Consider the following 23,743-nt stretch of genomic DNA (forward strand, 5'->3'; position numbering starts at 1 on the left):
GTGTAACCTGCATGGATTTTCTCCTTCCTTATGGCACAGGAGAAAGACAGGCTTGTTTGCCTGCTTTGACTTGTGTCCTGGTAATAATTTTCCCTTGGTTAGGTTCCTGGTAAAAACTGACCTTTCCCTATCTTTTGCCTTCCCTTTAATGAGCTGTTGTAGGACCATCCAGCTGTTTGCATCTAGCAAATTCTCTCTATGGCAGGGATCCAGGAGCCTGGTTATGACCCTGATTGCTCCTGCTTCCTCTCTGTGTTGCTTTGAGGCTACAGGTCTGCAGTTTGTTAGGTGATGTCAGAAAATGTTCCCTAGCCTGGGAAAGGGAAACCTGCCCAACTCTTCCAAGCTGTCCAGGACATCTGCCACCTGACTTTCAGCTGCCGCTCTTAAAGGACACAGGCATCCTGCAGTATCATGCTTGGAACCCCTGAGCAGACAGCTCAGTTTTTGTGGAGACTAACACCACTGGGCTCCAGTTTCAGCCCTTGTGAAGGGGGTTGGGACCAGATAATCTTTAAGGTCCCTTCAAACTCAAACCATTCTGTGATTCTACAGTTCTGTGATTTCTTCGCCTGAGTACCTAAGTCCCAGTGCCACAGTTCTGTGTGCTTGTGCCTGAGCATCCTTCTGCTGCCTGGAGTGGACTGTGGAGAGGTGTTACATGTGTGGAGCTGGAGCATGGGGGAGCACCTACCTCTGCGCAAGGCTCGCAGGTGCTGCTTGGCGTGGTGGTGCAGCTCCTCCACGCAGGGCGGTCTGGTGGAGGGGACAAAGATGTTTCTTTGCTGATGCCAAGGTGCTCGGTAATAGACACTCAGTTTGCTCTCTGCATCAAGGTTGGAGACAGCTGTAGGATCAAAACAGAGTACAAGATAAGACTTCTAGTCTCTCTTCCATCAGCCTAGCTGAAAAGCAAAGGCTCTTTCTTGGAACAGCATTGTCAAGAACAGGTACAGGGTTTGCTACAGCACCTTTACTCCCATCACACAGCAGCAAACAAGAGATTCTCTGGGTTTCCACATCATTTTATATACCAGTTAGCATTTAGACAATGCCCTTTTACCAGATTGCAAATGGCTCTATGGAGGCAAGCAGGTGAAATGATACTATATCAGTGTTTTATATAAATGGACCAAAGGGCTAATCATTTTGTAGATAGCAAAACAAAAATGCAAAGAAGCGACTCAGTCTTTCCACAGTGACATTTTGAGCAAAGGCAGTGGGAGGAATAGGTCTTCCCTTTACTTATTCTCCTGTCAACATGCTCTTTCACTACATCATGTTACACACAACTAGTTTCTGACGCAGGTTGCCAGTTCACTGCCTTCCAGGGCGTAACAACTGAGATTAACTGCTTGCCCTGCTGAGAGACTTTAACTGTCACCTATCAAAAGAGGTTCCTTTAATAAACAGGGACTTCTGAGGGACAGGAACACTTCAGTTCCTCTAAAGCAAAATCCCAGAAGTCTGCCTCTGAAAATTATATTAATCAAGTCCAGTAAAGGTTTGAGAGAATTTCTCAGGAGTGGTGGGACTCATGGGAGTCCCATAGACTATGCCCAGCCTCAGTGTACACGGTAGGTAGCTTTCCAAGGGCCAAAGCAGGAGTGGAGGGCCATAGGAGATGCCAGCACTCTGCCCCAGCCAGCAGCAGGGAGCAGGCTCATCCTCAGCCCACGTAATGCAGCAGAGCAGGTGGCACATCCTCAGGTATAGCACTGGGATTGATCCTTCTAGCACAGGCATCGATACAGACAGTCTCTGGTCTAACGCCACGGAGCTGCTGCAGCTGTTTTGCTCACAGGACAGCACAGTGTGACACAGGCAGGCACCCTCATGCACAGGAGGTACCTCCTGGGCTTCCCTTCCCAGTCAGCAGCCAAAGAGCCAGTGTGCCTCAGGCAGGTCCCTGCCCTGGCCATGCGCTCCTCTCCTCTGCACATTTCAGGGCTCTCACCTACATTACTGCTTTTGTATTCTCTTACCCTCTTTTGAGGGATAGCCAGTGCATCATGGCGGAGAATGGCTCTCTGGTGGAGAGCCAGAGAGCTCTCTTTGGTCTTTCTGGTTTTTCATTAATGCAAAACAACATTCACTCAGCCTGAAGGCATACCAGTGCTTTGTACAGAGAAAGAATTGGGAAAGTACAGTTGGAGAAGAAGTGGGGAGCAGACAGAAGAGGAGAAACCTAGGAACCATCCTGCCATGTGTGGGATGATGAGAGACTATCCATTTCTTTGATTAGAAAAACACCCCAAGAGTTCACCAAAATTTGCAGGTGTCATGATGGAAGTGGTGGTATAATATGATGAACAGACCAGCTGATGTTCAGGTTCTCAGAGCTTCAGCAACAACGAAGGGACCCCAAACTCTGTCCGGTAAGGAGCCTTGCTTTGCTTCTCAGTGGATTTTTGCAGTGGGGTTTCACTCATTTTTCAGCACATTTGTAGTGCTGCTCCATGCAACTGGCACAGTGTCAGTGCAAGGAATGGCACCGGGGGAGAAAAAAATGATAGTGGAGGAAGGTAGTAGGATGAATGATGGCAACCTGTCAGTGCTTGTTCATCATGAGGATTTACTAATTAAATTTTTCACATTGCAAAAACATAATATTGCCAAATTGCAGGCGGAGCTTTTGATGGCCTGTCTGTCTGTTACCACTGCAGTAGGGAAATACCTCACTCGCACGAGTGGATTTTATATCTCCTTTAGCCCTTGAAGGTAACGCCTGTTTTACATACAAGGTACTGAGACACAAAGCAACTTGTCCCGATCCTGTTCTGAGCCACACTTCCTCCTTGGGAATCTCAGCTCAAGACAAAAATTTGTAAGCAACAGTAATGATACCCCACCCATTCTTCGTATTGCCGAGGGCATGTGATATTCATGATCACAAATTGTACCCTGGAGGCTAATGAAAAGGCAGGCACAAGCAGTTCCTTCCTATTCCCAGAAAAATCTGTCTAGACTGAAGCGCTAGTAGTTGTCTGTGATGAATATCAGTAAGTGGAAAGTTTTACCTACTTACGAAATTTTCAGACATTTCATAAAACTAGAATAGATTTTGCTGCAAAATTTAGCTTGCAGAAAGCTCTTTTGGCCTTGGCAACAGTGTTTTACAAGTAAGAGTAGGAGTTGGATTAATACACTTTGTGTGAGACTTAAAAATGAAACCAAGTTCATGCAAGCTCTGCTACACACCTACTGTTGTAGACACACATTGCTGTTGACAGATAAAATAGCATGACCTCTTAGCCACCCAGCAAGTCTCCCTTAGCCAGCAGACCTCACAGAGCTGTGCATGGTGCTGTCCTAGGAGAAAACCCACAAATACATTGCTTGTCTTCAAATGATAGGGCATTAAGAAGCTTACAGTACTCTGTGCCATGGCCCGAGCCAGCACCCATCCATGTCTTCTCACCTTTCCCTGCAGGATCTCTGGTTCATGGTAACAGGGAATATACTCCCCCTGATACCAAGAAAGCAGAAATATTGCAGAATACTCACTGAACTGACCAATCCTTTAAAATATTCCAAAGCTGGAGTGGATTTTCTAGGAGATCCAGAATAGAAACTAGAAGTGCTGGCAAAAAAAGCTGCAGGGGGATGAATGTTCTCAGCCTGCCGTGGGGAGGAAGCTCAGAGGGAGGGAGCAGTGCTGAGTAGGGTGGAGGACAATGCTGGCCCAAGGATAAGTAAGTATAAACCCACAATGAATGCAATTAGTCTGGATGTTTGAGGAACAGCATCCCAACCTCAGAGCAGCAAAGCTCTGAAAAAAACTCCTGGAAAGGAGAGAGAGGGAAAAAGCTAACCAGTGAATAAAAGCCTGCCACAAAAGAGGGACCTGCTTCCATTTCATTCCTTGCACACTGTCCTTTGCATGTCCTTCCCTGTCCTTTGCACATTGCCTGTTCTTCTGCAATGACATTTTGCCTGGCTCTTGCTGATGGCCTCTGGGAACTGGGCAGCATTGCTGGGAGCTGAAGCCAGAGGATGAAAACACAGGAGTGGACTGTGAGCTTTAAGGACTACTGAACATCTAATTTTCTTCACAGGACTGAATCTCTTACTTCCACTAAAAGAAAAAAGACAACCCTGTGGCAGGGTAATTCAGCATATAAAGACCACTGGGCTGAGATCTAGAAGAAATGTGCAGTCAAAGCTTCACCAAATGCTTCTGCTAGGAGCTGGCGTTAAATATTAAGACTCCCTATGCTTCCATTCTGTGCAATGAGGATAAGGTATCTCTTTCAGCCAGCACTTCCTTTACTCAGTGTTTTACACTGCAGGCTGTTTTTACAATGCCGAGCCTGCGTGTGGCTGTAGCCCCTCAGCATCATTGTAACATGCATAATAAATAAAGCAATATAGAAACTGTAAAGCCACAGCCTTTAAACGATTAACAGCTGGACATGAATGAGAAAAAAAGCCTATACAGAGATAGCAAATGCTGCATTTCAGGCATCAGATATAGACTGTTAATATATTTTTAGTGTGCGCTTTAATCAGTTTAGACTGTACAAGTGAATCATATAAACTATCACTTCATTTCATTCCTGAGTTAAAGTAATTGGGTTTTTTTGTCTTGTGGGATGACAAAATGACAAGAGACCATTTAAATGGATTCTCCATTCCATTCTGTGGATCCATTAACACTGGCTGGTTTCCGAACAACCAATGTCAAACAGACATACACTAATGGCTCTTCTCATGAGAAGATTTTTGAAGATTTCTAAATGGCTGTTTTATTGAAGTTGATCATATTTATCATTTACAGATCCTTCTCATCTTCACATCCTCTCATCCTCTCCCTCCTTTAGCCAAGCAGAAAAAGGATCCTGCCACAGCAGAGCTGGATGTGGATGCTTGAAGGTTGTGCGGCTTTAGTGCACTCAGGCGTGGTTGTTCTAATAATAACACCACAAAGGCCAAGCAAGAAAGATTTCTGCTCTATTTATTTCATAGATCCAGGGGTTTCCCCCCCAACTCTGTCTGCTTCTCTAGATGCTTGCCTCCCCCCTTCCTAGCTCCTTCTGTTTCTCAACTTTCTATTATTTCTATCTGTATTATAGTTGCTATTAGCTGTCAGGGGAAGAAAGAAAAAAAGATAATTTCCTATGTTTCCTGGTTCAGAGAGAAAACGTGATTTGTTGTAAGGTGTGAAAAAGTGTGCAGCCTGGAGGGAATTGGAGCAGCGAGTGAGGAAGCTGCCTACATGTTAAGGGCCAGAGCCCAGAACTGTCAGCCCTGAATTCTGCACAGGCAAAGCTGAACCGGCAGCTGCCAAATCCTTATTAAAGTATCCAGGTTTCAAAAGACAAAACCCCAAATTAAAAAGGATCAGACTAGAAAATAAGCCTATTCCAGAGCCCAGTTAGGCTTAAGACATGCTGTAATGACCCAAGCCCTTTGCAGGTGGCAGAGGTGCTGTGGGCTGTGCACTTAGTGAAACTCCACCTCTTTACACACCCTGCTGCAGGGGTGTAGGATGCACCCAAAGGTTTCTGTGGCCAGCAGCACCATGCCAGGCTCTGCTTAGGAAAGCCCTTCTTCTCTAGTGTTAGGGTGGTTGACCTGTCATTTTAGCATATGCCATTTTTTCTAGCTATTTCATGTAAAAATTGTGACTTTTTTTTGTTGTGTGATCCAATGTCATAAGAAAGCTGGATGTTCATCCAGCTTTGCATAAATAGGCCTATGCCAGCAGCAGCAGAATTCAACGTGATCAGACTCTTCCTCAGCTGCTGCCCAGATCAGCAGTGAGTTACTGCCTGCTGTGTTTGTGTGCAACACATTGCAAGAAAATTAATTCTGAGGAAGACCAGATTATCTCAAAGACTAGGCAGCCTGGCAGCACATCCAACTTCATCGTGCAATTTAGTGCATAAATGTTTCATTGAGGCAAATGCTGACTCTGATGTGAATTTTATTTATAGTCCTGTATATCTTGAATGTACTCTTCCCCCAATGTACTTGTGTCTCCACTGGAGCACCCAGGGGCTTTAAGCCTACAACACTGGTAAAAATCTAGAGTTGCTTCTTTGCTGTTCATGTCCCACATCCATCAGCAAGCTCAGTCCTTTCAAAGCAGCTCCCTCTGTGGCTGCTGCTTCACAGTGATGTCAAAGAGGGTGCCGGGGCTTACCCAGCAGGGACACTGGAGCCTGGAGCTCCTCGAAGGTGGGACAATCACTCTGTTTTCAACAATTGTGCTTCCTCCCAACCATGCATGCACCCAGACATTTCCCTATTTGCCAATGGCAAACCCCACCAACAGGAACTGTGAGTAGCTGTTTGGATGAGCTACTTTCCTGTCCCATGTTTATTAACAATTGGAAAATGGTTTGTAATGGCCTTGTGCATCATTTTTTCTTATTGCTATTATCAGGGCAGAAATCCAAATTGTTTCTGAAGAGTTTTTGTGTTGTGCAACCTGAGTCCAGGATGGATATGAGTGAAAAGCTCCCGTGACACAGACCCCAAGAGATCGTTTGGGCAACTGGTCTGGACCTGAAGCCTGGATCACCACATCTGCCCTGCCACTGGCATTTGCACATGCAAATCAAAGCCAGCACAACTGTGTCTATGCAGGCTGCAGCTGCCCTCCAGTAAAACAGGAGGGGAGACATGACAAAACAAGTTAAGTCTTTAGCTACATGTGGGCAACAGCATGAGTACAATTATTATTCTGTTCTGCACTCATGGACAGACAATTTAGCAAATTTTTCAAACTCAAGCAAAAAGGCAGAAAACTAACTGACAGCAGAATCTGTTGAGAAAGACCACAATCTTTTATGCTCTTTGTATTGTTTTATTTCCTGTCAATACAGTGAAACCTCTCACGTTTCAATCACAGTTTCTTAGCACATCCCTGTGGCATTTCTCTGCCTTGCATTATGCTACACATGGAAATAACAGCTATTCAGGAGAAAAAAGGGCAAGTGGACAAAACCGCATCCATATTTGGCATTCAGGTAGCAGGAGAGATTAAGATACTGGAAAGCATGTGATTTGGATGTCATTTCCATGAGCAGATCCTTGAATTTTGCATTTACCTGATGTTTGGTTGACTGGCACAACAATAATTCAAGAGGGCTGGGAGGTGTGTGGTTCTTATACACGTAAGAAGATTAGGCTGTTAAGCAATATGCACTTACGTGAAGAGTACCACATACTAATCCCATTCTTGGCTTTGCTGCTTTCAATCACTGCTGGTGGTGTTTGAACATATTTTAAACTGCTTTTCCTAACTCTGTCAAATATGTTACAGTGGCCAGAATGGAACTTCATATTTCAAAGTATTTCAAAGCTGTCACTGCAGGACAGACAATAACCTCTTAGAAATACAGAGTACTTTATATGTTCAAGCCTTCATTCCTGTGAAGTTTCTATAGCCAGAAATTTCTTCCTTTTCTTTCATTCCTGTTCTCAGGTCTGTGCTTTACACAGCCTCCAAGAGTGCCCTGCAGGGTAATGGTAAAAAAGGCAGACAACATGGCAGTCCTGCCTGGCAAACTTAAGGCTGCTGTTAGGTCAACTATTCTGCAGGAATATTAATTTCATATTCAATTCAGATTGCTACCATGCTCAATGAGAAAACAAAGAGCTAACTAGCCAGTAAAATAGTGAAGGTATAAACAGTGGTGGAGAAAAACCCAAACCAGAACTATTTTAAGGTTACTGGACCTAATGGTAAGGATGGACTGTTACAGTAGGGACATCCCACATATGCACACGTCTATGTGTTTGTGTACATACACACTCCAGAGCATATAACTGAAATCAATGTCCCAAGAGAGCCCTTTCAGTCCTACATGCTTAATTAGTTGAAAACACTTCTTTCAATTTGACACACTTTCAGTGCTTGTCAACACAGATTTCTTCCCGTGTTGACCCTTCACATTACTCCCACTCTGGATACGCAGCAAGATAAAGTCTCTTATCTCCAGCAGTGTAGTGTATGGTCTTGATAACACACTTTGTAAGCATGCTTTCAGATATCCTTTGCAATTCTCTCTCACTGCTCTGCTATTTTTCCCCTGTACTTACTCAGCCCAAATCACTACTAAGCTTGCCCGAGTTGCTCCAGCAGGTCACCATAATGCTCTCCCTTTTATCACAGAGAAGTGTGCTGTTCACTGTGATGGTGCTCTCAGATCAGTCACCTTGATTTCACATGCCAGCACTCAAGAACAAAGCTTTACAAAATTCATTTACTATTCTACCTACCTTAGTTAATGCTTACCTTCACAATCTCGTGAAAAAGAAATCCCATCCTATAGACAATTTTAAGGTAGGTCAAACTGGTTTTTGGCAGCAGTTTTAGGGTATCCTGCCTATTCTTCTACTGAAAACATTCAATTCCCCCGCATATTTCTGTCTGAACATTTGCACCTAAAGTGGTCGTTTTCAAGTAATAGCCTTTTGAGTCTATGCTGAGCATTCTCTTTTCAAGAATAGCAGAGACTTGGTCATTGCAGCACCTATTTCCACATCAGCATCTGCAATATGAACAATCTCTCCACATTTGTGAACCTAGAGACCACCAGTAGAACACCATGAACCTTGAAAAAGCACACTGGAAGATGACACTCAACAAAGAATATGCTGTGCTTGCCATATTGGGAGATAAGATTCAGATCACTTATTCCAAGTACAGCAAATGTATTTCTGCTTTCTGTTTGAAATTTTCAAAAACTACAACCTTCCATCTAAGCTCTAAGACTTAGTCTCTGTACCTTCTCAGCAGGTAAACCCTGAGAAACAGCATTTAGCATCAAAGATGCCAGTTTGCACTGAAAACGAATGAGCAGGACCCTCCTTCCCTTCCACTGGCACTGCCTGTAGGCTGAAGAATCAAACTCCCAAGAGTCAGGAACAACAAGCCATGTGTTAGGAGCAGAGATGGTGGCTCATATTTCACACTTCTTCCTCCCCATCAGTCTTTTTCAGTTTGCTTGGCTAGATGCCTTGGATGCCACTTAACTGCAAGTGGAGGTAAGTAGCAACAGTTTCTTCCAATTCCATTTAGTAAATACTGTGCAATACTATGTATGTAAATACTACTACAACATGTCCCTTCAAATTACTCACAGCCCTTCAGGGGAAGACAGAAAATCAAGCATCTCAGGGGGACCAAAGGCAACTCTTTTTTTTCTTCCTCTGGAGATATATTCTTGCTGCTCTTGCAGCTCCGTAAGTCTGTTCTGCAGTGGCACTGAAAGACCTGGCTGTGTCTCTCTATCCCTATCTCTGAATAGCTTCCTCCCTGGAATGGTAAGGCAGTGTGTTTCTTGGGACAGGCAACAAAAATCCCACACACTCCTCTACAGGTTTTCTCTGGAGCCACCCTGATGGTGGCCCAGATCTGGCTGGGCACAGGGGTGCAGTTACAGATACAACCAGTTCATGGTGTAGCTCCTCTGGGTTCTTTCAGTAAAACTCTTCCCCAGTCTCAGTGAATACCCAAGCCCCCCATTACCAGCCCCCTCAGATGTTTGGTCTGGCTCTGGCCTCCCAAGCTGTTTCCTTGAAGCCCAGTTTCAGACAACCATCTGAATCAGCCCACAAATCACAGAACCACAGACTGGGCTGGGCTGGAAGTGACCTTAGAGATCACCTAGTTCCAACTCCCTTCCATGGGCAGGAACACCTTTTGGTAGACCAGATTGCTCTGGACCAGGAGGAGGCTCCTATTTCCACACTGTCCTTCTCCAGTCCCACTTCTGATGGGATGTTTGTGTAAAACATTACAGCTAACTGGGATGTTAAGAGTTCAGAGAAGCACACTGAGAGCAGGGCCAGCTGAACTGCAGAGTTTCATTTGTTGAGACAACAGTGAACACAGTTCTTTTTGTTTTGTAAGGGGAAGGAGAACTGCCTGCAAATAAGGATTCCTGCCCCTTCTATACTTTCTCAAAGGAATTGTTTTAAGTGAAGAAACCTGATTAGGATTTAGGCAACCTTTAGAATTCTTGTGACTGCCCTCTACCCACCCTGTGATGCCAAGGACATGTTCCAGCACCGCTCACTGCCAGAGCTCCAGCTCTTTCCCAGGAATTGCAGCCTCTCCTCTCCAGGCTTTTTGGGTTCGAAATTAGCCCTTAATCCATAAAACATGGACATGTTACAATATATGGAATGGCCTGTATTACTTACAGTACTTTCTATACACAGACAAAAAGACTTTCTAGACAAAGACACCAAGATACACTGGATTACTTTTTAAAGAAACCCATCCAGATAACATTTGGAAACTCTGTCAGTGATGTTGTGTATCTAGACTGCAGGATGAATAACTTACGTCAAGATAAATTATCTTCCCACTGTTGTTATTATTTGAATAACATGTTCTCAGCTTACTCACCTTAGGCACTAATATTTTTTCTGCAGACTTGCACTGTTTTTTTCTACTTCATTTCAAGCCCTTGCTTACATCAAATGGTCCACAAGCCTCAAATGGCAAATGCCAGATTGCAAATTTAACCAGGAGGTGAACATTGGTATCCCCTTGGATGTCCCTGCAGAGGTGCAAAGCTGTAACCATGCCAGCTGGGGAGCCCCCATGGCTCACGCTGACCCACTATCTCTCACTTTGAAGTGAGACATCACAGCCAATTGCAACTAGTACATAAAATGCAGCTTGAAGACATTTAAGCTAAAATAAATTTTAAAGCATTTACTTCTTTTAAAGTCTCATAGGATGTTCATAAAGATCATAACACACGCTAGGCTTCATTGTTATGGCTAATATGGTTTTATGAGTCCAAACCATATACTATTGTTTGTACTCACATTTATACTATTAAGCCACATATTCATGCACAAAACCTAATTGAGTTCTGATGGGGTTTCTGAAAAGCCACATGTGCTGAAGAGCTTCAGGGTTTGTCAGATGCTGCAGGGGTGTGGACCACTCTCTGGTGAGAGCTGTCATCCAGAACATAGCTGCAAACAGCTAATTCTTGCACTCCTCTGTCTCCACTTCTTGTAACTCCTCTGTCTTTGTGCATGCATCAGACCCAGTACAAGGCAACTTTCAACACGTTGGCTTTAGCACTGCAAATACACAGAGTGGCAAACAATTGCTCCCTTAATGTACATATAAAACGATTACCTTTTAACTGTGGGCAGACATTTTATTATGACCATGTCCCAAGGACTGTACATGAAGAAGAAAGGCCAGAAGGCACGGCTGAAATGGCTACATTTCATTGCATCCAGTCAAAACCAGAGCAGAAATGTCAGGTGTCAACACCTACTGGCAACTATCAAATACCACTGTGGAATGACTGCACTGACAGCAACACTGGGCAGGAAGTCTTCAAACTCTCAGCTGTAAGGAGTGATGAAAATTAAATGAAACTAATCTGCAGGAAATAAGCTTCTTCAAAAAAAATCCACAGGAAAAGAAATTAAACTAGGAAATACTTTCAGGAAAGGAATAAGGCAAGGAACAAAGGAGAGCAGGGAGAAGGGCATTGGGAGAAGGAAGAATTGTCATTAAAGTTATCATGCAGAAAGTGTAAGTTAAAAATGGGGCCACTGAGTAGCAAACAGTGTTTGACCTTAATGTATCATGTATCAAGTGGAATGGTGAACCAGGGCGGAGGGCACTCCTGGGACACTCAGATTTATTCACGATGAGCAAAGATGACAATATTTCCAAGCATAAAGAAGCAGACAATGGAAAATAATCACAAAAGTAACTTTCCTCAGGGGAGATTTGTCTCCCTGGAGAATTTCTGTAGCTAACAGATAGGCTCCTCACTGATTTTGAGTACAAATGTGCCTCACAGAGATCTGAAGAGTTGTCTAGCAGCACCTATCCCCCTCTGTTCACTGTGGAAGGACCATGAGAAGACAGACTGTGAGGAGCTGACATGTTCTGTCACACCAGGCATCAAGACGGGAGACACCATCTTTATGTGGGAGCAGGGCTCCCTACTTGGAAACAGAAGGGAGTCTGCAAAGCTATGGATCAGTTCTCACATTTAGTCATTGAATACATTTAATGACAAAGTAAATAAAATTGGGTCACGGACAGGCAAGCTTCCAAGGCATAAGGTGAGTTTTAACTCAAAAGGTGAAGCATTGCCTGAGAAACTGAACAAAATATATTCATTTTTATGAAGGAAGGGATAAACACACTCATAAACGTGACCATAAGCTGGGCCAGGTGTGCAATTTTGCTGTCCTTACTCTGTCCTTCCTAAGTCATGGATCTGCCTGACTTCTCTGGACCCTCCAGCCATGTCAGGACATCAGGTCTCGCCCTAATTACCTTGCTCCCACTTCACTGCCTTCTCTTCTCTGCTTCTCTTCTCTATGGATTTTCCAAGTGGTGTTAATAAAAGGAAGTGCTGGAAGAGGTGCCAGACTGCTCTAGAGGCTGAGATGCTGTACATGCTGAACAGTAAAGGCAGACGACACCCACGGATACAGCACAGCCCTGATCTGGCAGGATCTGTGGAGGGGGGAGGTGGCAATTGGTCCTCACATCCTATCAACTCCCATAGCATCTGCCAGCACAGGAGGAGGGAGAGCCACCCCAGCCAAGTTTTTTTTTTTTTTGTAAAATGGATCTTGTTCATAAAGTCAGAGACATTTTATATACAAATACAGATCAGCTCCCTGCCATCTGCTTATTTCTATGTAGTGTTGAAAGTATCATAAGGGTGTTACACAGAATATGAAAACAAGGTCTTACCTCTGCTGCTGAGCTTAAAAAAAAAAGGAAAAAAAGAAAAGAGGAGAAAATATAAGAGTTGGTATGCAGTGAAAAGCTAAGAACTGAGACAGCATTTTCAATCGTGGTTGCCCGGGCTGCTGTTGTTTGGGGATGGAGTTTGGCCTCATAGGTGGATATGCTGGCACATCCCTGCTCTGGGCCTGATCCAAGTTACCTCCTGGCCTTCAACAGCCATCTCTTGTCCTGCCAGGGACCTCCTAGCCTTTTCTGTGGTCTTTCTACTTGTGTGTCGTAAGAGCAGAAATCACCCTTTTATGCTAAGCATTCGCACATATAATTACAGGCCCTGCATTTCATGTGCTAGTCCAGGAATACCTCTCTGGTGGGTCTGTTTAGTGTTATACTCTTACAGATAAAAGTAGTCCTTATTCCCCACTAGGACATGCTCCAAACCTTTGAGACCAAGCCGTGGCTTGCACTGCAGTTTCGGACCCACAAAACTAGGGGGTCCTACAGCACAATCAACCTTCACCATTTACAAGCAGCTCCAAAGCACTGCACTGGATAAAAAACAGGTGGTTCATTACTCAGAATTAACCAGCCATGGTCAGTATAGAAAAAAGAGCCAGGTTGCCTGGTCCCACTAGAGCCCAGACCCACACAGCACAGGAAGACACAAGAATTCACCTATCATCTGCCAGATTCATTATCACTTGAGGGTTTTTAACTGCTGCATTTAAATATAGCTAATTCTGATAAATCAAGATTGTTTCCCTCACTTGCCAGTTTGATAATTTCATCTTCATGTTTATTCACATTAGTAAGTAATGATTTCCTCTGGGATGTAATACCTTTTCTCGCAGTAAGTGAGGGTGAGGTCTGCTTGGCAAGGTTTTTGTTACACAGGAATTTCTGAAGTTTGGGTACTGTAATACTTAACATACTTTTATTGCATCCAGAAAAATGGGATTCCGAGCAACAGCACGGAAGAAAAAACACCTAAAACTGCAATCACCACTTAGCTACGAAAATGGTGTTAGGCAAAGATTCATTTGAATGCTTTTCATTTGGGTTATCCTTTATCCCATCTATTAACATCCTGATTCCTCATGTCTTTGTAATATTGCACAACAGCAACACTTTAAAAATACCACAGTACTTCTTCACTCTACAAGGGCCAGAGCAACCTCTGCACAGTTAGTACACCTCCCCTACTTTTGGCTAACTGTTACACATACTTCTGGTATGGGAAAGCTACAACAAAAATTCAGCCCAAGTCAAAGAACATATCTAAACTTAGAAGATTTTCATTTAGAGTCATACAACAACTTTTTTTACAGATACGTCTACAGGACAGTGGAATAATTTTCAAGGCTTTAAGAAATTTCAGTTCTATCACTACTGAAGTTACAGCCACATCTGCGATAACTTATGACTAAGGGAAGTATTTGCTAAAGGGGTGGCTCAAAGACACTCATCTTCCTTCCCCTTTGATGCCCTTCTGTGGACACTCAGTGAGCGTAGGATGATGTTGCTCCAGAAATACTGCAGCCAGAAGAAACCAATGATGACCAAAGTGCCAGGCATCCCTCACAGAAATAAGCCTTGAAAAAGGACTGTGGGCAGAAAAACCTTTCTCACCCCATTCATGAACCCTGAGACCACAGATATGTGCCCAAAGCTGAGCTTATTCACGTAATTCCCAAAGCAATTTTTGAATTCAGAAACTCTTTTATTTTGAGGGAAAAATGACATTAATTTGTTGCCTACTACAGAATGCACAACTTTGCAACAGCGCTGTCACTGCCTGGTTTGTGATGATTCATTCATTCCAACAGGAGAAAAATGTCTCGTCCTCCAGCCAACTCCATACTCACCCCAGACCCCCTGCCATGAGCTGAAGCCCCACTGAAGTACAGCTCTAAATTTTCCAGCCTTACAGGTGTCATCATGCCCAGCCATGCTGATGGGGGCTCAAATAATCAGGTAATTAATCCTCCTTTATCATCATGAAAACAGGGAGACTTGGGGCTAGCTGTCCATCAGATACATATCTCAGCAGTACCTAACATTTCTAGTCAGGTGCCTACCTAACACTGGTTTTAAGATTACAGCTGATGATGACCAGAGTTTCATTCTGCATTTCAGACTAGCAATCTTCCACTTGGACTACATGATCATGGTAGGCCCCTAACAATTGAAAATGTTCTATTCTAATTCTAATTCTAATTCTAATTCTAATTCTAATTCTAATTCTAATTCTAATTCTAATTCTAATTCTAATTCTAATTCTAATTCTAATTCTAATTCTAATTCTAATTCTAATTCTAATTCTAATTCTAATTCTAATTCTAATTCTAATTCTAATTCTAATTCTAATTCTAATTCTAATTCTAATTCTAATTCTAATTCTAATTCTAATTCTAATTCTAATTCTAATTCTAATTCTAATTCTAATTCTAATTCTAATTCTAATTCTAATTCTAATTCTAATTCTAATTCTAATTCTAATTCTAATTCTAATTCTAATTCTAATTCTAATTCTAATTCTAATTCTAATTCTAATTCTAATTCTAATTCTAATTCTAATTCTAATTCTAATTCTAATTCTGTCCTACCCTACCTTATTCTAACCTATTATTTCTACCAACATGACAAACACTGCTAATTTTATACCTAAGCTTCAAATTCATAATATCTCCCAGTCTGACAACTCACTGCATGCAGGACCTGTGCAGTACCGTGTCGGGAGGTCATGAACCAATACAAGGCAGTGTATTGTGCACATGAGGCAACAACCCTCTGGAAATAATACAGGGTCTAGCTAACTCCAGCTGTGTTATCTGGGGTCATTTCCCACTCTCAAACTATGGAAGTTCTTTGGGTTTTAATGCAACAAAATGACCTTTGTCTTTATACAGTACATTATACTGGCAAAGCAGCTGCAGCCATGCAGAACTGCATTTTAGCAGTCAGTCTACTCTTTGCACCCCTATATTCTTCAAAAATGTACAGGATGATGATAAATGGTAGCAATGGCTTTGGCTGGCACAGTTTTACTGGTCAAAGGTCACACTCTTTTCAGAGCTTTGTCCCGTACCTTTGCACAAACAGAAATGAATTGTGAAGAAAATCAGCTTCAGTATATTCATTCAGACTTGTTATGGGGAACAGAAGCTTTTAGATTCAGACCATATGAAAGGAATTTTAAAGTGTGGGGCACTACAGTTTATACTCCTAGCTTCATTGACTGCAATTTCCTCCCCTTGAGCTCCCACACTTGACCTACTGAGTAAATACTTCTTTCCAGGAAGTTAAAATTTCCACCCAGCAAAGCTGAAACCTTTCCATGGGGTCCAAGATCTTCAGGGTTGCTTTGTTTGCCAAATCCTATTCTGATAGCCCACAGACCACAATTCATAATATAAATAAAGTTTATTTCATCTCTTGGAGGTACCACCAACTGCACAGTGCCTCTGTTTAAACAGCTGCCAGAAGATCAAGGTAGGACTCTGCCTGACTCCAAGAAAGTTTCCAATAATCCCATGGAGACTTCACCATGATGCTGGTACCAGAAATAACCTGGGACTCACAAGCTGACTAGGTCATGTAATCACCTTCCTCTGGAGAGGATCAGAGACTGCAATAAAGCCAACCCAGAGCAGGATGACTGATATGGAAAACAAAGAAGGCTTACTGAAAGGATCAGGACAGAGAAGACGGATTCCTGAAAAGTTACCAGTAAGTGTAGGTGTTGTGAAGACGCACTATAGAAAATGCAGAGGAAAAACTGCATGAACTGTAGTAAGTAGAAACCCAGTGCAAATTCAGAGCATGGGACTAGAGTAAACCAGGCTGACACATCAGCCAGCCTTTGAATAGGCTAAACACTTTCTGCTACATTTATGTACAATTTACAGGCTTTTTTATTAAATTTTGCCTCATATGAATAGACACCTGGCACTGCCAAGGCAGAAAGGGGCAGTCATATGTTGAGACAGAACAACTCAAGATGAAATATTTTATCAAATCTGGGAGAACCTCTTTCCTCTCAGGTATTTGCTGGACTTCTCTAACATTGAAAGAGGGAAAAATTATGAAAGGCAGGCTTAGGATGTAAGACAGGACAGGACAGGACTGTCCTGGACTGCTCCAAAGAACCAGTATTGAGCCTTCAATACATGCCAGAACTGGGGATCCCGAGGCATCCATTTAGAGGATGAACACCTTTTTCCCATGGCACTACTAGACCCAGGCTAGTGATACTGATCCAGTGACTGAGCCTCTGCTCTGGCAAGTCTTGAAACTTACAGAAAATCACAAGATTTGGACCAGACTATAACCTTGCAGTTTTGGAGTTGTCTAAGACTGGCATCACACTTCCATGCACATTATGGAAGAAAAAAGAAAGCACATTACTATTTGTGCAGGTTGAATTTGAGGAGACTACCATTTAAGCACTGCGCACCTTGTGTTTAAAAGGCTATTCAAGGTATTACAGTATTTTTTCTCATATTACAGCTCCAGCATCTCCAATGTACTCTGCCTTCCCAAAATGCTCATTAACCCAGGCCTCCTGGATCACATCTGCTCTTCCTGCCATTCAAACTGCCCTAGTGCAAGTCAAGTCCCTTTCTTACACATCATGAAAGAACATATTGAGAATAAAACTTAGTCACAAAAAACCTGGGAGGAATTCAGTTCAGCAAGGAAGTAGAACCATTTGTTTTGATGAAGCTGACATACCACCAAACCTTGGTTTTTCACATTTTTATATGACACATTCACTGTTTCCCAGTTAATTGAAAAAGCTGTTAAGTCAGAGAATTGTTCTGATCTGTAGTAAAAACACAACCATGAGCTACAATTAAGTTCCTAACCACTGATGGACAGGGTATAATAATTGTTGCATGCTCGTCTCAACATTTGGAGGTAGACATTGAAAATAAGAGCTTTGGTAGGGTGGTGCTGAGACAGGGTCTGGGACAAATTAAGTGCAAGGAAAAATTGATCCTTCCCTTACCAGCCTCCCTTACCATGCCTACATTTGAAGCAGGCAGTCTGGAGCAGGGTTGTAGCAAGGTGAAAACACAAACCCTGCACTGGCCTTGCTGCTGGCCAGTTGCACAGCAGAAACTCTGGGATACAGGTGTGGGGTATCAGCTGGCTCAGGCTGCAGGGTGTCAGGAGCACAGCACGTGAAGCCCTCCAAGGTCTGCAAGTGCTACCACAGCACAGGCAGTGAATAACACTTCGTCAGCAGGCCACATTATTGAATAGCAATAACTTTCCATAATAACTAATTAATGTCACATACAGACCAGACACTTAAAAGAGAGAAAGTGCTATAGCTCTTCCTTCATCAAATTGCAGTGCTGAGGTCAAGCTTTACTCATCTGCTGGATTGGCAGAAGAAGGTATCTGCATGAGAGCCAGAACCTTCCCTGTGGCAGCTGTGGGCTCAATCAAGCTGTTTGGCATCTCCCCAAGCTCTATGGTGCCATTACTTCTGTGGCCATCCTGCCTGGACAGCAAACTCTAGAGCATTTGGATATCCCCCACTCATCTCTGACATGTCCTCCAGCTCTTGCCCCCCAGTGAGAACCCAGCTCTGCAAAAGGAGGCTCCCAGCAGCCCCCATCTTGGGCAGGACTCACACCTCCCAGGAAAGCACTGCCTGGACCCACAAAGGGAACCTCAGGAAAAGTTTATTTTGGCAGGCTCAATAGTGCGGGAATGGTCAGCACTCTATCCCCTCACTTTTCCTGTGTACCAACAGGGGGACACATCTGTGTCACTCCATGTCAAGCATGTTGCCTTTTCATTCATAAAAGGCTGCCTGTATCTTTAATCACTTTGCCAGATAATAGCAAAGAAACAAGCACTTGATTGTGTTATCAGACACTATTGGAAAAGTCTAGATAAGGATGCTGAACAACCTTGGCTTATTAGTATTCCACATGCAAATGCTTCCCCATAATCCAGAGTCATCTGTATCCCGGCAACCCTTTAAATTTCATTCTCACTGAATTGCCAGATCTTTATCAAAATATAATTACAGTCTTAATTTGGATGATAAATTTTGATTGCTTGTGCTGTGCCAAAAAAAAATTTGTCAGGTACACAAAAAATGAGGTGCAACTGTGAGATGTGAATCTGCATATTCTGACATTGGTACACCACCCTTCTTCTTATCAAAAGTTTGGCTCTGATAGCTAGCAATGAGGTTCTGTAGGGGTAAATAGGCAGGGACATGAAAAACCAGTTTTCTGATGCCATCAAATGAAATTTGCACTAAAAACAGGGAGGAATTTGAAATCCACAGTTGCATATGAAGATTATCACCATTACGAAGATTATATACTATTATCATTACAAAGTAAATGATGTGCAGCACTGCTGTGCACAGTGGAAGAAAACACCAGTCCTTCCTGAAACAAGAAGAGATCATGCAGAACTCACCTTTTCTCCCACTACCTTTCCCCCCTCCTTCAATTACTGGCAGAAAACAGCACAGTGCTTTATAGTTATATCCAGATTACATGGATGATTACAAAGATTTTTCCAAAACAAGTAGCCTAAAAAAGTATCCCAGAGGAATATAACCACTGCCTACTCTACCAAGAGAGCCCAAAGGAGATGAGATGGCCCTGCTAGCAAGCCATGGAGGTTACCTAGTTTCTGACTTACCAGAGTGCAGCAGTCCAAACCCACTTCAGTTTTACCCTGCTGAAATACCAGGGGGGAAAGATAATTACTCAGATGACAATGGCATAAATGCAATTAGACGTTTGACCTTAGTGTTTCTTGGTCACATGCACAGAGTTGAACTAATTGCTAAATTTGGGTCTGGGAAGTTCTTCTTTTCCTTCTTTCCCACAAACACACTCACACTGAGTTCTTTGCACTTTTTCTGCATCCCTGAGAAGGATCCTTTCCTAGGACAGATGTGATTCCATCCCATGAAAATTATTTCCTCGCCTCCTGTGGGGGCTTTGGGTACCCAGCCTTGGTCCTCCTTGTTTTCTGCTTCTCTAACTTTGATCACCATTGCATGCACCATAAAATACCTCTCTGACACACCTGTTATCTTGAATTCATTCTCATGGAGTGTATGTTGTCCTCCCCTGAGAAGACCATGCAAGATGAGAACAGTAAGTAAATTCCACCACATAAACAAGCAGAAGGGTTACAGCGTGGATTGAATGTCATACTGTGTCACAGTTACAGGATGAAAAATGTGCTGCTTCCTTGTGAGCAGTGGTCAGCTACATCACTCAAGTGAGGTTTGTTTCCCTAATGCTCCACAGCCCCAGCACTCTCCAAGAGACCACTCCAAACCAAATGTGGTTTTGTCCAGAGCCTGATGTAAGCAAACACAGTTGCCAACTAATGGTAAAATTCAAAGCTCACTGAAATCCAGAAAGATACCTGCAACCTTTGCAGTCATGACTGTGCCCTGGCTCCCATTCCCTAACAATCATGTCCATCACTGACACATCAGTAACACTTTTGCTGACAATAGCAGTACAAAGTTTTACAGCTGAAAGGTCTGAGGCATTGAACCGTTCTCGTCCCATTGGTGGTAGGAGCTCAATGGGGCTAATACTGCAGTAGAAATAGAGGGCAGGAAGGAACCATGTGAGAATTGTCTAGTCCATGACTTTTCCAACTCTGAAACACAGCTAAAATTAACAGCAAATGAGGTACCCACCTCCTGACACAGAAAATGTTTCCTGTAGTGAATTTTGACTGATGTGTGACCAAACCTGTCCTAAAAATGCCAAAACGCAAAGCCAAGTTTAATTCCTCTAAAGTGGACTAAGTATTTTTAGTTCACCCCAATTTTATTATTCTTAAAAAGCCTAAAAGAAGGGCATCCTATAAGCTCCATAGGAGCCTGTCCCAGTGCTTTATTCTTCTTTGTGCTTGGAAAGGTCTTCCTAACCTTCCCTGCTGCAAAGTCAGCTGGCTCCTAAGGGGGAAGGCTGCAGAAGCAGGCATGCTGGCTGCAGTCACATGCAGCTCCCCTCTTCTTTGGATATCAGACTCTGTCTCTAGTGCCATAAATTTGCAACTTCTCACCTCAGCTGAACTGAGATGAGATGAAAATGCCAGAACTAGTGCCCTGGCCCAAAATCCAGAACTAGTTTTCATTCCAGGCAGTGGGGAAGTGGGCATGCCTGAGCCCTCAAAGGAGGATGATAAATCGCTGCTTACTCTGGATACACAGTTCTTTGCTCTCCTTTTAAAAAATGCATTTATTTCCTTCTGGTGAAGGGTGCCATGCTAAAATCACAGGAAAACAAAGTTGCCTATCCACAGCAGCAGATTCAGCCTGACACTAGCGAGAAGGAAAGCTTCCATACGCCATGGTGACTAGTTCAGTACAGCCTGTTAACCATTCCCTCCACCTCCCAGGCACACTGCCCTCCACATAAGTACTGTTAGTGAAGGCAAGCATACATCTGGATGAAAACCACACTGAGAAGAACATGCCATTTTTAAAGCCTGGCTTTTGTCTCTGTCATGTTCAAATACTAAGGCTAATGTTGAGAGGACTGGCAGAAGAGGTTACCAGATTTACTCTTCCTCTGCACCATGGCATGTTGCAGGGGGAGGAGTTCAAAATGGCCCCTGTGACAGCTGCCGGCATCTTCACAATAGCTGCTAAAAGAGAGGCTTATTCCTCCCAGCAACTCTTCCATTAGAGCTTTCTCAAGGGGAGCAATGGACTCCTCAAGCCTCCAGCCACAGCAGGAACTTCCTGAAGGAACATTTCATATTCAGAAGGAATCACAATGTTGCTATTTCTTTTCTGCCTCTTTCATTCTTGAGCCCAGATCTCCCATCTTTGAGCTTGTCATTACAGACTACAGCAGGAGGTCTGTGGCTATCACATGAACATCCCAAGTTCCTAGTAAGCAAAACTGGTCTGGCTTCCTCAGCTCTCTTGAGTGTTCTCCTGGGTGAAAAGACAAGCAAGTCTCACCACTGGGAAACGGGAGCCCAGAGAGGAATGTTACAAGCCTTCCATAGCCAAATGGACTCTTGGCATTACACCCTCTGCTTTGGACCAAGCATCATCACAACAACCACAAACCCAAACTGTATCAGGGATACCAGTAGCTGAATACTTGGATGTCTTTCACTGCCCACTGTTTGGGCTAAGACACTTTACCCTTGGCGGACCAGTCTTGACAAACTTATTTATCTAAAAATGGCTTGACTGATTCTGCCGATTCCAGGAACCACAGACAGAATAACCCTCTGTCCACGGCACAGCCTGGCATCCCACTGATTTCCATGGAAGACAGCAACAGGGCAAATGCAGTGGAGGGAGCAGCACTCAAGTGGTTAATGCATGCCATGAAAAACTATACATACATATACTGTCTCACATAGCCAGAATCTATTATGTTGACATTTTCCATTCAGTGCCACTAGAATTAAAATGCTCATAATAAAAACCTGCCAATTAGAACCACAGAAATTATCACCAAAGCAAAATTCATTTCTATCTATATGGTTGACCAGAAGTCTTTCTGCCTCTTACAAGCAACATTAATGCCATCCACTACAACAACAAATGCTAGTCAAATTCCTTTCTTTCCACCTGTGATTTTAAAAGTACATTTCCTGTGCAGAATGCTGTGTGCTTGGCAACCTCTGCATCTCCCCTCCTGATGAGTAGCAGAAACGCTGCATGCTAAACTCTCCTGTAATGACATGGATTCCCACATCAGAGAAAAATTCTCAAACTACCCAGGAAAAACTTCAAATAACCTGCAAGGTATTTAACAAACCAGAGGCAACAGCGAAAGTCAAACCCTCAAAACATACAGAAAGAGAGAGAGAGAGAGAGAGAAAGAAAATAAATGCCCTCTGCTTGACCCAAAATAACAGAACGGTTCTGCATAGAAAAGAAAATTAATTACCATTGTGGGAACCCTCAGTCATTTAGAGTCTCCAGTCAAGGCTGAGAGCCATTCTGAGACTGCAGGTTTTTCCTGTAACTTCACTTCCCAGCTCTGCGAGGAACCAGTTAAAAATGACATCACTGCTCATACTACCCTCCTCCCCCTCCCCATTCACTTGCTAAAAAAGCTGAGGCTGCTCCTCTCCCCCTGCATTGGCTCCAGATTTGGTCCTCACTCCTCTCTGACAAGTTCCCGGTCTGCAGTTGACTGTGTGAATCGGTGTCAGTGTGGGATGGAGGATGCATCTCTGCACTTTTCCAGCATCCCTGCTGGCACCCACTTGAGAAATAAAATAGCCTTTCCATTAAGAAATCAGAAGAGGTCTAACCTCACAATGCATAATGCATTACACAACCAGCTCCGTTTACAGAAGGCAGACAGTCTTACTCTTTGAAGTGGAAGGGAGAGAGAGACCCTCCAAGGGGCTCTGCCTTTCACCTCATCTTCCTTGGAGGAGAGGACCCTCTCTGTGGTTTTGCTGCATCCTCCTTGCATTAGGACTGCAATCTATCTTTTTTTTCTTTTTTTATTTCCCTCCTCCTGAGTGTGACATCATCAGACACCAACTCTACTTCTGTAATAAAAAAGGATCCCAAGCAGAGCTACCTGGGACGAGGTCATCTGGAGGACCTAGGTGATGCTGGCTCCTGAACAACTGTAGCTTCTTACAAAAATACTTTGCTCTTACACAGTGTCATCAGGATTTAATAAACCTGTGCTTGCTGCAGACCAGGAGACCCAGCTGCAGGGCTGAGATCAGTCTCATTTCTATCCCTGCAAGCTCCACTGGCATCACCACCAAGCAGGTACCTCCAGGGCACTCCCCTGGTACCCACCATTCACCTCTCAGCTCCTTTGCTCCCCCCTGACTGCTGGGAAGGATGCTGCAGCAAAACCCCTCGGCCAGCACTCCTGTCTGCTACGGCTGCGAGCACCCAGCGCGCACGCTTCCAATACTCCTCCGCTCTCCGCAGCCTTTTAAGCATCACCGAGGGGGGCCTTTGGAAAACACGGTCACCCCTGACTGGCGGGCGGGGGGGGCCGACACACGCCGCCCGCAGCCGCGCGC

At 43.6% G+C, this 23,743-nt stretch overlaps 1 protein-coding gene across 1 annotated transcript in view; it reads right to left on the reverse strand.

The window, feature by feature from the left end:
- Nucleotides 1-22,712, reverse strand: part of NHS (NHS actin remodeling regulator) — a 49,212-nt gene extending 26,500 nt beyond the window's left edge. Inside the window, 2 exon segments of the mRNA XM_017728465.1 lie at nt 695-847; nt 22,633-22,712. Coding sequence (XP_017583954.1) covers nt 695-847; nt 22,633-22,654 — 175 coding nt within the window. The 5' untranslated portion in view covers nt 22,655-22,712.
- Between the last annotated feature and the right edge of the window lie 1,031 nt (nt 22,713-23,743).

The sequence above is a fragment of the Corvus brachyrhynchos genome, unplaced genomic scaffold (genome assembly GCF_000691975.1).
Source record: "Corvus brachyrhynchos isolate BGI_N302 unplaced genomic scaffold, ASM69197v1 scaffold11, whole genome shotgun sequence".
Taxonomy (NCBI): domain Eukaryota; kingdom Metazoa; phylum Chordata; class Aves; order Passeriformes; family Corvidae; genus Corvus; species Corvus brachyrhynchos.